The sequence below is a fragment of the Callithrix jacchus genome, chromosome 15 (assembly GCF_049354715.1).
Source record: "Callithrix jacchus isolate 240 chromosome 15, calJac240_pri, whole genome shotgun sequence".
Lineage (NCBI taxonomy): Eukaryota > Metazoa > Chordata > Mammalia > Primates > Cebidae > Callithrix > Callithrix jacchus.
The window spans coordinates 103,271,476-103,286,458 of NC_133516.1; the positions used below are offsets into that span (position 1 = coordinate 103,271,476).

General features: G+C 44.0%; 1 protein-coding gene across 8 annotated transcripts in view; it reads left to right on the forward strand.

The window, feature by feature from the left end:
- Positions 1-13,775, forward strand: part of TMPRSS7 (transmembrane serine protease 7) — a 35,390-nt gene extending 21,615 nt beyond the window's left edge. For 7 of the 8 annotated variants that reach the window (XM_035274455.3, XM_035274460.3, XM_035274456.3 and 4 more), the window contains 7 exons: positions 646-753; positions 4,285-4,395; positions 5,210-5,326; positions 6,219-6,390; positions 7,824-8,092; positions 9,631-9,767; positions 13,328-13,775. In XM_035274455.3, the coding sequence (XP_035130346.3) occupies positions 646-753; positions 4,285-4,395; positions 5,210-5,326; positions 6,219-6,390; positions 7,824-8,092; positions 9,631-9,767; positions 13,328-13,498 (1,085 nt within the window). In that variant the 3' untranslated portion in view covers positions 13,499-13,775. The remainder of the gene's footprint in view (positions 1-645; positions 754-4,284; positions 4,396-5,209; positions 5,327-6,218; positions 6,391-7,823; positions 8,093-9,630; positions 9,768-13,327) is intronic. The other variant, XM_035274462.3, reaches the window with a different exon arrangement.
- The last annotated feature ends 1,208 nt before the right edge of the window (positions 13,776-14,983 follow it).

Below are 14,983 nucleotides of genomic sequence, written 5' to 3' on the forward strand. Positions count from 1 at the left end.
TACTAAAAATACAAAAAATTAGCTGGGCATGGTGGCACGTGCCTGTAATCCCAGCTACTCGGGAGGCTGAGGCAGGAGAATTGCCTGAACCCAGGAGGCAGAGGTTGCGGTGAGCCAAGATCACGCCATTGCACTCCAGCCTGGGTAACAAGAGCGAAACTCCGTCTCAAAAAAAAAAAAAGAAAGAAAGAAAATGTAATTTAAGACATACAGAATAATTCATCTGATCACAGAAGATTCAGGGACACGAGAAGTCAATTTAAAATTCTCTGGGGCAGTGTAAAGACTCCACATTCAAGATGCTGGGCTCCCTTAGGTATGTTCCAGCGTTCGCATTCTTCAGGTAAATGACAAACTCATTGAGCTGAGACTAGACTGTGGAGGTGGGAGAAGTCTGCGTGTGGAGATGACCCGAATGCAGTGTTCACCCCAAGCTCCAGCTGGATACTGCTCTCTTCTTTGCTCCTCTGTATTCTGAGTTTTTGTCTTTCACTGACTGGCAGCCTTCATTTGATGGAGACACTATATAATCATTACTGGTACCCCGGCAACTCCCTAACCATTTCACACTTCATATTCTTTGCTAATGTGGTCTAGTGATGTTCAGGGATCTATCCAAGACTTTCCATTTTCTGTTGCCCGCAGCCTGCCCTGTTGGATCTTTCAGATGCTCCTCCGGCTTATGTGTCCCGCAGGCCCAGCGTTGCGATGGAGAAAACGACTGCTTTGACGAAAGTGATGAACTGTTTTGCGGTGGGTATTCCAGCTTTTAATATGACTTTCCTATGAATAAGGAACTCTCAGGACCCCGATTGCTGCTGTTGTTTCCTTAGTCTTTGCCGTTATGATCCATTGCCGCATAACCAACTACTCCCAAACCCGGTGGCTCGGACAATCATTTATTCTGGATCATGCATCTGTGGATTTTCTGGGATCTGACTAATTTAGGCGGGGCTCATATGGGTGGCTCTGCCTCAAGCATTGGGTCCTCCTGAACTTGATTCTTCCAAGGTTGGAATCAGCTCTACTTTATTTATTTATTTATTTTTTTGAGACAGAGTTTTTCTCTCTTGTTACCCAGGCTGGAGTGCAATGGCGCGATCTCGGCTCACCACAACCTCCGCCTCCTGGGTTCAGGCAACTCTCCTGCCTCAGCCTCCCAAGTAGCCGAGATTACAGGCACGTGCCACCGTGCCCAGCTAATTTTTTGTATTTTTAGTAGAGACGGGGTTTCACCCTGTTGACCAGGATGGTCTCGATCTGTTGACCTCGTGATCCACCCGCCTCGGCCTCCCAAAGTGCTGGGATTACAGGCGTGAGCCACCGCACGCCGCCCAAAACAGCTCTACTTTTTATGGCTCTTTGCCTCATAGAGCCAGTGGGCTAGTCATGGTGGTGGCAAAAGGAAAAGAGGGGAGAGTGGAAGCAACATGGTTTCTCCTAAGGCCTGGGCTTGAAACTGGTATGCCATCATCGGGGTTACATTCTATTTTCAAAGCAAGTCACATAGCTGAGAACCAAGTCAGGGGTAGGGAAATTTACTCTGTACACCTTGGGGCTATGGTAACATTGGGGTGCATAATACTATCACAGAGAGTAAAGATCCGTGGCTTGTAATTAATTCACCACAAGCTTAAACACCGAAATCCTATTTGAAGGCAGATTCTCCACCTAGAGAGCAGCTCAGGATTTGCAGAGCAGTACTCCTTCAGCATGCTCCTTTATGCAGCCCAGCTCTCAACTGTGGTTTATAAATAAAGGAGAACGGGTTTTGTGTGTGTGTGTTTTCTTTTCTTTGAGACAGGGTCTCGCTCAGGCTAGAGTGCAGTGGCGTGATCACAGCTCATTGCAGCCTTGGCTTCCCGGACTCAAGAGAGCCTCCTGCCTCAGCCTCCTGAGTAGCTGGGACTACAGGTGTGCACCACCATGTCTCACTAATTTCTAGAAGATTTTTATTAGAGACAATGTCTCACTTTGTTGCCCAGCCTGGTGTCAAACTCCAGGCCTCAAGCAATCCGACTGCCTTGGCTTCCCAAAGTGTTGAGATTACAGGCATGAGCCACTGAAGCCAGCCCCATAAAATATAAAGTGTTTTTGTTGTTTTTCTAACCTGCACAATTTGTACTGACATCACATTGGTGATGACTAAAGTGTGGGATAACTGGGTGTGCTTATTTTTGGTGGAGAATCTGTCTTAATTTTTCATGACTATCTGCCACTCATTCCTGAATCTAAGTCTAGTTTCAGGGAGCAATATGGGAAGGACAATTCACTAAATTATGTGACACCACTGGCAGCATTTTCTCGTGAAAGTCCAGAGTGTTTAAGTCAAATACAGTTGCAAGGGTGATGCTATTTAATCTTTTTCATATTCTTGGAAAAATACAGTTACTATGCTCTATATAACTGTGAAAAATTATATTAATGAAAAATAAACTGTGACTATATGTCAGGGTCACCATCTGTGGGGGTCTGTCCTGCAGACCGTGACTCAGCGACGGATGAATAACTCAACACAGAATGCAGTGGAAGAGTGAGCTGGGGTGTCCGGGCCACTCACTCAAAGGAGTTAATGGCAGCCGGCCTCCAGCAGTCCCGACTCCGGGCTTTTATTTAGTGTATCAGAGGATAAGGGTCTTCTGATCAATACCATTAGAGGATAATTAATTTGTGCCGACCCCCTGTGTAGAAGGCAGTTAACGACTAGCGATGATCAAAGGTTTTTCTAATGGAGATGGAGGTAAGGACTCATCTGGAGAAACTTCCTTTACAATTTCTAGTATATATTCTACTGTCCTAATGCCCTAGGGTAAAAGCTGGTCACCTTCGACCCATTCAGCCATTACAAGCTACGTAAACCTTCGGCCTTCCAAAAAGGTTTGTGACTACTCCCTAAAGCTATCTCTAATATTTTTCCTTTAGTATTTTTGCCACCACCCTGAGTGAACCCCCACAATGATACTTTATTTATTTATTTTTTTAGAGACAAGGTATTGCTCTGCCATCCAGGCTGGAGAGCAGTGGTGTGATCATAGGTCACTGCAGCCTCAAACTCCTGAGCTCAAGGGATCCTCCCCACTCAGTCTCCTGAGTAGCTTGGACTACAGGCACACACCATGAACCCCACTAACTTTTTTACTTTTCATACAAATGGGGTCTCACTATGTTGCCCAAGCCAATCTACAACTCCTGACCTCCAGCAATCCTCCCACCTTGGCTTCCCAAAGTGCTGGGATTACAGGCATGAGCCACCATGCCTAGTTTATACCTTATTTTTTTAACTGGCAAAACAAAACACAAAATTTGTCTAAGCTTATGGTTCATTGATTATTTAAATCTATAGTGTTTGATTTCTTAAGAAAATGAATACTGATTGTTATATAATGACTGGGTTTTTTTTTTACATTATTATTCTTTGTGCTGGTGCTGATTCTCCAAACAAAAATGATTCTTGTTAATTTAAAATAAGGACTTTTTGGTAATCATTATTCCTCGTTAGAGTCCACTAGGTATGCCCAGAGACCTAATGAACAATGTTAGGGCAGCAATATCCTCCTACCTGCCCTCACAAGAGATACCTCTGAAAAAACAGGCGCAGATAGCAAAACTGCTAACTTTTCACAAAACCAGAAATGTCTAAGAAATCACACTTTCTAAATTTGCTTGTACTTGTTGCTGGTCTCAAGGCAATTAATGACAGTATTCCAAAGGGAAAAATGTGATAGAGTTACACGAATATTTCCTAATTCAGGAAATGGATCTCATCAGACAAAATAATTCCAGAGACCACAGGACAACATAAACCCAAAGTCTCTTATCCTTTAAGATCTCACATTCATTAATTCATTCAACAAACCTTTAGTAAACCACTATTCTTTGTTCAGGAGCTTGAGGTAGAGAGATGAAGAAGACAAAATCTCCAATCTCAGAGCACTTTTATTTTGCTTAGGAAGATAGACGGGTTTAATTTAGATCATAGCTTATGATTTTTATTTTCCTTAAAATAAATCACCATGATGCATTTAGCGGTAACTAAATAAGCCACTAGAGTTTAACGCATTTATACAAAAGCAAAAATTAGACCTGACAAACTCAAGTGCTAGAAATTACACCAAAGTTTAGACACCTACTTTTCCTCATGGAAGTGTCAGTTTTGAGGAAAATACACTTTTGGTTTTATTTAAGTCATTGGCATGATTTGTACCTTGAGACTGGCACTGCTGATCACCAGAGAGCCCAGCTGGTATCTCAGGCGCGTGAACCTTGTTCCGTTTTCTATTGTAGTGAGCCCTCAACCTACCTGCAATACCAGCTCCTTCCGGCAGCATGGCCCTCTCATCTGTGATGGCTTCAGGGACTGTGAGAATGGCCAGGATGAGCAAAACTGCACTCAAAGTGAGGGATAGTCCTCTGTGCCCTGCCGTTCCTCCCGGGAAACTCTCCTGATCAGGACAAAAGTCCACCTGATGGCTTAGGGGTTTTGGCAATCGACTTGTCCCAGTTTCTCTGGAACTTTTCCAGATTTAGTACTGAAAGCCCCTTGTCTTAGGAACCCCTTTAGTTCCAAGGGAACAAATTGGGACAGTTGGTCACTCTAAATGGGGTGGAATGTGTGGGTGTGCGTGTGTTCCTGTATGAATACTGGCAGATTCTTACTGCTTACTTGCTTTTAATGATGCTCAAGATTGTAGGATACAGAGGACCCGATGTAGAAGAACTTGCCAAATACTAGAATGGAACACGTTTCACTGTCACCCTTGCAGAAACAAACCTCCAGGGTTGTGAAGAAATGTGTTGTAATTAACGAATGTGTCCATTTGCTGCCTACTGATATAAAATAACTGAATACGGCAGTGATTTTTGCTCAAAAGTTTTTTTTGGAGAATAAGTCGAGGTAATAGCAAAGAGGCTCCAGCCTAAAGCCACTGACGTGGTGCCCTTCTTCACATCCCACCTGCTGTAGGAGAAAGACGAGGTGGTCAGATCCATTCCCAACAGATATGCTGCCAGCCTTCAAATGGCTTTTCTCAGGTGAAGAAACAGATCACTGTGAGGTTGTTTCTCTTCTCTCTGCCATTCATCCCAGAGCAGCAAATACCAATCCTATGATTCAACCATTGTTAGGAGGTTCGGGGTTCTGCATTCAAATCTCATTTACTCAATTTGTGTTTGGCTAAGGTAAGCTGTTTCTTCTTTTGTCCGTTTTTAGGTATTCCATGCAACAACAAAACTTTTAAGTGTGGCAATGATGTTTGCTTTAGGAAACAAAATGCAAAATGTGATGGAACAGTGGACTGCCCAGATGGAAGTGACGAGGAGGGCTGCAGTGAGTAGAAATGCATTCTTTGGATTCCTGTATTCCCTCTTCAGTCGACTTGTTTTATATTTCATTCCTTTCTTGGAGGTTGACATAAGCCAAAAGAAGAGTAACTATTGGCAAACTGAGTCTGAAATTGTTTCTCAGAAATAAAAAGTTTAGAATGAATTGTCTTCTTGATAACAGCATTAATAAATTAAATTTTTATAATGAGAACTTTCACTTTATAATAACTTTAATCAAGGGAGAAGATCTTGAATAAAAACATCCTGTGAGAAAAGAAATCGGTGCTGGAACACAGTATCTCTTGTTGACTTGTTAATAATGTCTTAGGAACAGTATCAAGTGCTGTTTCTTGCTTTGGGTTTGACCCAATAACTCATCTCCCGCATGCTCCTGTTAGTCACGTGGCCAGTAATTGGCCATGTGGTAACATGTAAATGATACGTCTTTACCAATACTATTTACACTGGTAAACAACTGCTCTGATAACTAGTTTTCCCAGTAGGTTTTCATTTGTCAGGGACTTACAGACATTTTCCCAAACGCTTCTTGTCACATCAGCACAACTTCAAAGAAATTCTCAATTCAGTTACATTCCTCTTCACCTGACAATCTAAGTCCACAGGCTGCTGTTGATGTCAGTCCAGCTGTTACACAGGTCTCCTTCCTCCTCCCACGTGCATTGTGGTTTAGAGACTGTGTCAGGGCATGCTTCAGAAAGGAGGGAGTGATTTGTTGGTACTGGTTTCAGACAGATTCACACATTCTCTGTCCTCTAGATAAGGAGATTTCAAATTGCTACCTAGTGAGTCAGTTTCCAGCCAGCAAATAAATCTGGCTTCATTTCCATTTTTCTTCCATGTCTATCTTTAAATCACATGCCCTTTCTCCACCAAAGCCTGCAGCAGGAGTTCCTCTACCCTTCACCGCATCGTCGGGGGCACAGACACCCTGGAGGGGGGTTGGCCGTGGCAGGTCAGCCTCCACTTTGTTGGATCTGCCTACTGTGGTGCCTCGGTCATCTCCAGGGAGTGGCTTCTTTCTGCAGCCCACTGTTTTCATGGAAACAGGTAGGGCATCTCAATCCTTACTCTCAAGTGGCTCTCTCTGGCCACAGATGATGTATCTGCCCTCAAACTGTGGGAAGCAGATCCCTGTTGGAGACATTCAGTCAACTCAATTGAGCTTTCATTTTTTGGATCCCACTTGTGTGACAAACTCTTTTTTAGGTATTATTGGTATAAAAAAAGAACACAAAGGAAACATCAAGAATAAATAGGCTTTTACTAAGGCTGAGAAAATAAGATAGGGCTTTTAACTCAGAGGGAGCAAACAAGAGAGAATGTGTAGAGAATGCGGAGAAGAATGGGCACTGCAGAGTGACAAAAAAATGCAGATCTCTATTTAAACTAGGAGGGGGATCCTGGAGAGGCCCATTAGGATTGGTTTGGAAGGGCTCTGTCTATCTTTAGCAATGGGATTTTTATGGGACAGGTGCTCTTCTAGCTAAGGGTAATAAGACATCTTAGAAAACAACCTCAGTTAAAATTTAATCTTATTTTGAATCTACTGAATCTTAGGTTGAAAAAAATAATTCACTTCTCATTCTGTATTTGTTTTTTGTATTTCAATGAAGTTACACAATTTGGGTATTTGCTTCTCCTGGAAATTATAGGATTTGTATTAATTATTAAGATAGCTTCACATCTGTTTGATCATTAGTCTCTAATGCTGTGAAACTTCTCCAAATAATGTGTCAACCCTAATATTTCTTTGGGTGTTCACTGCCACTCATGAGACACCAGCTAAGCAGATTAGTGAGCAAAATTCTGGGGCTTCCTCATCTTCTTCACCCCCACTGTTATGCTGATGGAGAGGGAAGCCTCACATGGAGATTACAAGTCCTTTTGTGACTTGTGCAAGGTCATGGGGGTCAAGGTTGGGATTCTCAAAAGACACGGGAATGGGGTTTGATGACCCTATGAATGGGCATTGTTGGGCAGTAAGAGTAGTGATTATTAAGGCTTCTGGTAGTTTGCCGGAAGGAATTTCATTAAATTCCTGCTTATAACACTCTGATTGCTGATCTATCTTGTTATTCATATCAATTAAATGTGGTAGTAGGGTTCTCCATCAAATGCCATTGTCAGCATGAATAGGAAGAATGCAACGAATTAATTCTAGTTACCAACATGCTCGACGTGTGTGTGGTTCGTGGAATACCAGCGGCAAGAAAATGTCCAGGCATTTGCTAAGGACATTGTTGAATGAATTTCCTAGAACTCGTCACTCCTACCATAGCTTACTTCATTTCTGGCTTTATTAATGAGACAAGGGAGGCCTACAATTATGATTTCTGCCATAGTCCCTAGACAGGGCTGGTGGCTCTACTAAGGGAAGTCAGACCCTTCTTTTTCAGCCCTCAACTCTTTAGAGTGCTTGTTTGCAAATGATACATGGTTCTTTAAGCTGCTAACTTTGTGTTTCATTACTGTTCTATCAGGCTGTCGGATCCCACACCATGGACTGCACACCTTGGGATGTATGTTCAGGGGAATGCCAAGTTTGTCTCCCCGGTGAGAAGAATTGTGGTCCACGAGTACTACAACAGTCAGACTTTCGATTATGATATTGCTTTGCTACAGCTCAGTATTGCCTGGCCTGAGACCTTGAAACAGCTCATTCAGCCAATATGCATTCCTCCTGCTGGCCAGAGAGTTCGCAGTGGGGAGAAGTGCTGGGTAACTGGCTGGGGGCGAAGGCATGAAGCAGGTGTGTGTATGAATGAATGGTTATGCCCTTCCCCTGCAGAGGATGATAAGGTGTTTATGCAGAGCTTTAGGGTGCACAGAGAGGGTTTGTGTGTATCATCTCCTTTGAGCCTCCTGACAACTCTGGAAGGTTGGATTGGAGGACGGTATTATTTTTCCTTTTTAACGATGCTTTCCACCTGCTTCAAAAGAAGCAGGGCCCATCTCATAAAGAGGGAGAGGACTGTGTATGAGCAAGGATTGACTAGATAGTTACGGGCCCTTGTCACTCTCTGAAGAGTATGCTATGTTTTCATTAGAGAACGAGCAATTCCTCCCTTTTCATTCAAAGAATTGATTCATTTATAAAGGAGAGAAGGACACACATACACACTTCACTATGTCAGCTCCCAGGCAACAGCCTGGAAGATTATGTGAGTATGTCCTGCACCTATGCAATTGGCCAAGGGATAAGAGTGAGGTCTGAACTCCAGCCTTCCCTTAGTTCCCAAACCAAAAATTCAGGCCTGGAGCTTATACCAGCCCAGATTCAGTCCACCAGAGGCGATACCTTTTTGCAATTCCTCTGACCTGAGAGGACACCTTTTCAATATGCACAAAGATCAGGCTGTCTAGTAGGCAAGTCCCTGCATCTACCCTGCCAAGGTTTTTCATGGTCCAGGATTTAAGGTGGGATTCTGAATCTATAGTGAGGGGAAGAATCCAGTGCTTTGTGAACGTCTCCTCAAACGCTACTGCTAATATTTTCCCTGATCTTCCAATAACTTCACATTCTTTTGCCGTCCTTTTCAACGGTTTAGGACACACAGTGTCTGTAATTGTCGAACCTTACCCTGTAGCCTCATTTTGACACCCCGAAGTGTGGGCAGCTTCTCACTTTCATTTCGTTGTTGAAGTAGCAACACTCAGCACCAGTCTGGGTCCACTGAAGTGTCACGTCCTAAGGCGGGGAGGCAGCTGACTGAACACTTGTGGCTCTCACAGGTTACTGTGCTCAGCGCTTTCGTTACATTATCGTATATCACAAAAGGAAAGTGTCTTCCCAACCAACTTATGAGATGTTTTCTTTATAAGTCTGAGTATGTGTGTGTGTGCTGCTTTTTCTGAATCTTCTTAGCTAGGTAGGTTCAAAAGGAAGTGAAAGGGCTGCATGCAAACTGTTAGGTTTTTATGGCTCGTCAGAGACTCTCATATATCAGTTATGCTGTTCAAGAGCTCTCTTGAACAGAAGATATTGGTAATAACTGGTGCTGACTCACTATCCTACTGAAAACAGGAGGGAAATGGTGAGGAATATGGCACAGTTGTCCAGACCCAAGTAATTGGGTTACCTGCTAGCTGTGTGTCACCAGACAAGTCCTTCAGTCTCTTAACACTCCATTTCTTTATCAGCGAAATGAGGATGATAGTAGAATTTACCTCAAAGAATTGCTGCTCTGAGGGTCAAAGGAGAGAATGTGTGTTATCTTTTCAAATGAAGCCCTGAATACATGTAGCCATTACCGCTAACAACACTTCTACTTCCAATGTGCTTTGCAGATAATAAGGGCTCCCTTGTTCTGCAGCAAGCAGAGGTGGAGCTCATCGATCAAACGCTCTGTGTTTCCACCTACGGGATCATCACTTCTCGGATGCTCTGCGCAGGCGTAATGTCAGGCAAGAGAGACGCCTGCAAAGTGAGTCATTGTACCTTCCCCTGGGTTAACAGGTACTTAATCTACATAACACTGGGAAATAACCAGGGCAGGTACTTGCCTTAACTCATCTGAGCTGCTCAGATACTAATTTTAATCCGATTGCCTAAGATCATGGAGAGGTATTGAAATAATTGATTCTATAGAACTCAGTTTTCTATGATGTGCTCCATGTATTTTCCTTCAATATTTAGAGGATGAGATCAACATGCATCATTCTGCCATAATTTTCTCATAGCCAATGTATTTCCTACTTCCTTAGCAGCTGCCATTTAATTTCTGAAATGCAAAGGGTTTTTATTTCCTCACTCCTTTGAAGCATATGCTAGGGAAAAGAAGAGAGGAATGGAGAGGTAGCAAAGAGTACTCATTTGTAGGTTGCTCCGTAGGCCCTTGGCAGTGGTAAAGTTGGAGGCCACCTTTGGGGAGACATTTCTGAGATTCCAATCTGTGCAGTTACCTACATGATTTTCAAAGAGTAAACAGATGCTTTAGAGCAAGCTTGTCCAACCCATGGCCCATGGGCCACATGCAACCCAGGATGGCTTAAAATGTGGCCCAACACAAATTTGTAAACTTTCTGAAAACATTATGAGATTTTTTTTTGTAATTTTTTTTAGCTCATTAGTTATTGTTAGTGTTAGTATATTTTACGTGTGGTACATGACAATTCTTCTTCTTTCAATGTGGCTCAGGGAAGTGAAAAGATTGAACTCCCCTGATTTAGACGGTGAGTAGGACAGGGAGCAGCTCTTTCATGACCTTAGCCATGATGCCACAAGAACTCATCCGATAATAATGACTTCAGTCTTCTGAGCTCCTATGTTGTGGCAAGCACTGTGCTAGGTTCTTTACATAAATTCATTCCAATGATTATTTTTCCTTCATTTTATGGAAGAGGAAACTGGGCACAGAGAGGGTAAGTAAATTGCCCAAGGTCATACAGCTAGCAAGTGTAAATGTCTGAGCTGGGATTTGAACCCTTGCCTCTCTAATGCTCAGGGTATTCTATTTTGGGTGCTTCCCATAGCTAGTCAGTTACATAGCCCTGTTCCACACAGCCACCAGTGTTTACTTGTTAAACTTAGTAGAGTTGATGTGGTGACAATTAGAATAAAGAGCCCAGTTTCCCTACTGGTTGGAATTTTCCTCATCAGGTATCAGATCCTAATTTGGATACATGGGCAAATTTGTTGCCTCTGAGTAAATTGCAAGATTATCTACCCTCTGAAATAGGAAAATAAAACCTACATATTATAATTTAACTACTGTGGAAATTATGCTTATACCTTGAATTATTTAAGCCTTTGCTTAGAGGAATTGAGATATCAGAAAGGACAGTCAAGTGACAGTGATTTGTTTGTACATGACTGTGGGCCAGTAGTTGTTAGGGTTTTTTCACTGGACCTGGCTAAGTAAACAGGGGCTGGCTCTTCTCCATGGGGCTGTGAGACAATCATTGGATTTGCATGGCCCAGAGATAGAAGTAAACCTTCTGAGATAACCATGCCTCATAAGGTTGTTGTGAGGATTAAATTGCTTTAAACAATTCTCAGCACATAGCTAGCACTAAATGTCAGCCCTTACTACTGCCACAACCGTCACCACCACCACCACCGTCATCACCACCGTCACCACCACCACCACCACCGTCACCACCACCACCACCATCACCACCGTCACCACCACCACCACCGTCACCACCACCACCACCGTCATCACCACCACCACCGTCACCACCACCACCACCACCGTCACCACCACCACCACCGTCACCACCACCACCACCACCGTCATCACCACCACCACCACCGTCACCACCACCACCACCATCACCACCACCACCACCGTCACCACCACCACCACCGTCACCACCACCACCACCGTCATCACCACCACCACCACCGTCACCACCACCACCACCATCACCACCACCACCACCACCACCGTCACCACCACCACCGTCACCACCACCACCACCACCACCATCACCACCACCACCACCACCACCACCACCGTCACCACCACCACCACCGTCACCACCACCACCACCGTCACCACCACCACCACCACCGTCACCACCACCACCACCGTCACCACCACCACCACCATCATCACCACCACCACCACCGTCACCACCGTCACCACCACCACCACCGTCACCACCGTCACCACCACCACCGTCACCACCACCACCACCGTCACCACCACCACCACCGTCACCACCACCACCACCACCGTCACCACCACCACCACAACCGTCATCACCAACACCACCATCACCACCATCACCACCGTCACCACCACCACCGTCACCACCACTACCACCACCACCGTCATCACCACCACCACCATCACCACCATCACCACCGTCACCACCACCACCGTCACCACCACCACCGTCATCACCATCACCACCGTCACCACCACCACCGTCACCACCACCACCACCACCGTCACCAGCACCACCACCACCACCGTCACCACCACCACCGTCACCACCACCACCACCGTCACCACCTCCACCACCGTCATCACCACCACCACCGTCATCACCACCACCACCACCGTCACCACCACCACCACCATCACCACCACCACCACCATCACCACCACCACCACCACCACCGTCACCACCACCACCATCACCACCACCACCATCACCACCACCACCACCGTCACCACCAGTCATCACCACCACCACCACCACCACCGTCACCACCACCACCACCGTCATCACCACCACCGCCACCGTCACCACCACCACCACCACCACCGTCATCACCACCACCACCATCACCACCACCACCACCACCACCACCGTCACCACCACCACCACCAGTCATCACCACCACCACCAGTCATCACCATCACCACCGTCACCACCACCACCGTCACCACCACCACCACCACCGTCACCACCGCCACCACCACCGTCACCACCATCACCACCGTCACCGTCACCACCGCACCACCGTCACCACCACCACCACCGTCACCGTCACCACCACCACCATCACCACCACCGTCACCACCACCACCACCGTCACCACTACCACCACCATCACTATCACTGTCACTACCACCACTGTCACCACCACCACCACCATCACTACCACCGTCACCACCACCACCACCACCGTCACCACCACCACCACCACCATCACTACCACTGTCACCACCACCACCACCACCACCACCGTCACCACCACCACCACCGTCACCACCACCACCACTCCTTTACTGAGGTTTATTCTTTGTTTAAGGGAATGTGAGAGTTGTTTTCTCCAATAAGAAGTTTCTAATGTTATTCTCAGCCTGAAGAATCATGTTTCTTCTAACGAACACAACTGTGATTATAGGAAGAAAAATTCTAAAATGATAGAAGTTTCACATTAGTTTTTGACACTTCCCAAATGGAATCAGCCAAGCAAAAATCTGTCATAACAGGATGCTTGCAGACAATTCATTAGATGCAATAAAGATGAGACTGATGGTCATAAGACAAACTGACTTTCTACTTACATTATTGTTTTGTGTAGGGAGATTCGGGTGGACCTCTAGCTTGTCGAAGAAACAGTGATGGAAAATGGATTTTGACTGGCATTGTTAGCTGGGGACATGGATGTGGACGACCAAATTTTCCTGGGGTTTACACACGGGTATCAAACTTTGTTCCCTGGATTCATAAATATGTCCCTTCTCTTTTGTAATTTTACCAGTTGGATTTTTACTTGATTCATGTTAAAAATAGATACTTTAAACTGATGCAATAATTATTAATAAAATGAGTCCCTTTTTTTCAACTGGAAATGTCAAATTGTATACATTTAATACTTATTGAGAGATTAATATGTATTCCATAATGTTTTTTCAAGAAAATAACTATATTCGTTCTTATGTATCAAAAGGCTATTGATTCAGAGATGGAAGAAACCTAAAGTAATGTTATAAACCAAGCCTGTAAAAACAATAAAAAATGAGAGAGATGTTCAGGGATCCTTCTTCTATGTCCCTATTCAGTGTTCAGATATTCATAAAAATTAGAGCAAATTTGACTTATTAAAATAAATTCCAATAAAAAAACCATACCTGACCTTTAGCAATTTCAAGAAACTAAATGCACAAAATATCTCCTTTGCAAATGCAAATAAAGCAAAATTCAGTTATTGACAGAAAAAGTACCTGTATTGTTGCTTTTCAATCCAGTTTTGTCTAACCGTATCACAGTGGACCGTCTTCAGCCATGGCACACGGTAATGCTGTGTACAGAGAAACGATCGACCAGCCAACCAAACTGACAGCCCCTTTACTAAATAAAGCATCTTGGTAACTGAATCAAAAGCATGTATATGAGATTCAAAGAAACTGTTGTAATGCTCATCAGCAGAAAAAAGGCAAAGAAATTTTCAATGATTGTTGTGAAGGTGAAATTTTTCGGAAATATTATCATCTGGCTTTCGGTTCTTTTCCAAAACCCCAGTGGCCGAGACTCCCTTTTACTTGCAGGCTCTCATAATACCTTACATAGTTGTAAACGTGTACACACTCTCAATGTATCTTAGTTCTTGATTTATTTTGTCTTGATTTAGAAGATTTCATAGTTGATAGCAGAATATTCTTTTACTTCACAGAAGCCAGAATTGACAGTACCACCAAATGAGTGAAAACAACAGAAAAAAGAGTGATATTATTTGTTTTCCTGTTACTAAGTCAAAGGAGTATTAACAATACGGTTATCAGGTATAGTCTATTGACAGAATAATGCACAGAACCTTAGAAAATCTTAATGTAACAGCAGAAAGAGAGAGAGCAAAAGGTGTCATCCCCCAGGCCAGATAAATTTTTCAGCTCATAGAATATATTTTGATTTGTTAAAAGACTGTTCCCTCAGATTAAGGATAAAGCATCTTAATAATACCTTTATGTATAGGCCCCAAAGGTTTCAGTGAACTGGCTATATGATAGTGTAATTCAGAGGGCCAAGTGTACCGTTAATTCAAAAGGGAGGACTTGGCTACTGAATCCACTAGACAGAAGAGCAAATTGGCTGATAGTTCATGTAATGTACATTTATTTTGTCTGGATGGCTGTGACCTATATACAAGGTGAGTTGTACTTTCTACTTTATGGTCCTTTCTAGGGTGTAGAATTGCTCTTCACAAAATACATGAAAACCTTTGCATAAGTTTGTGATC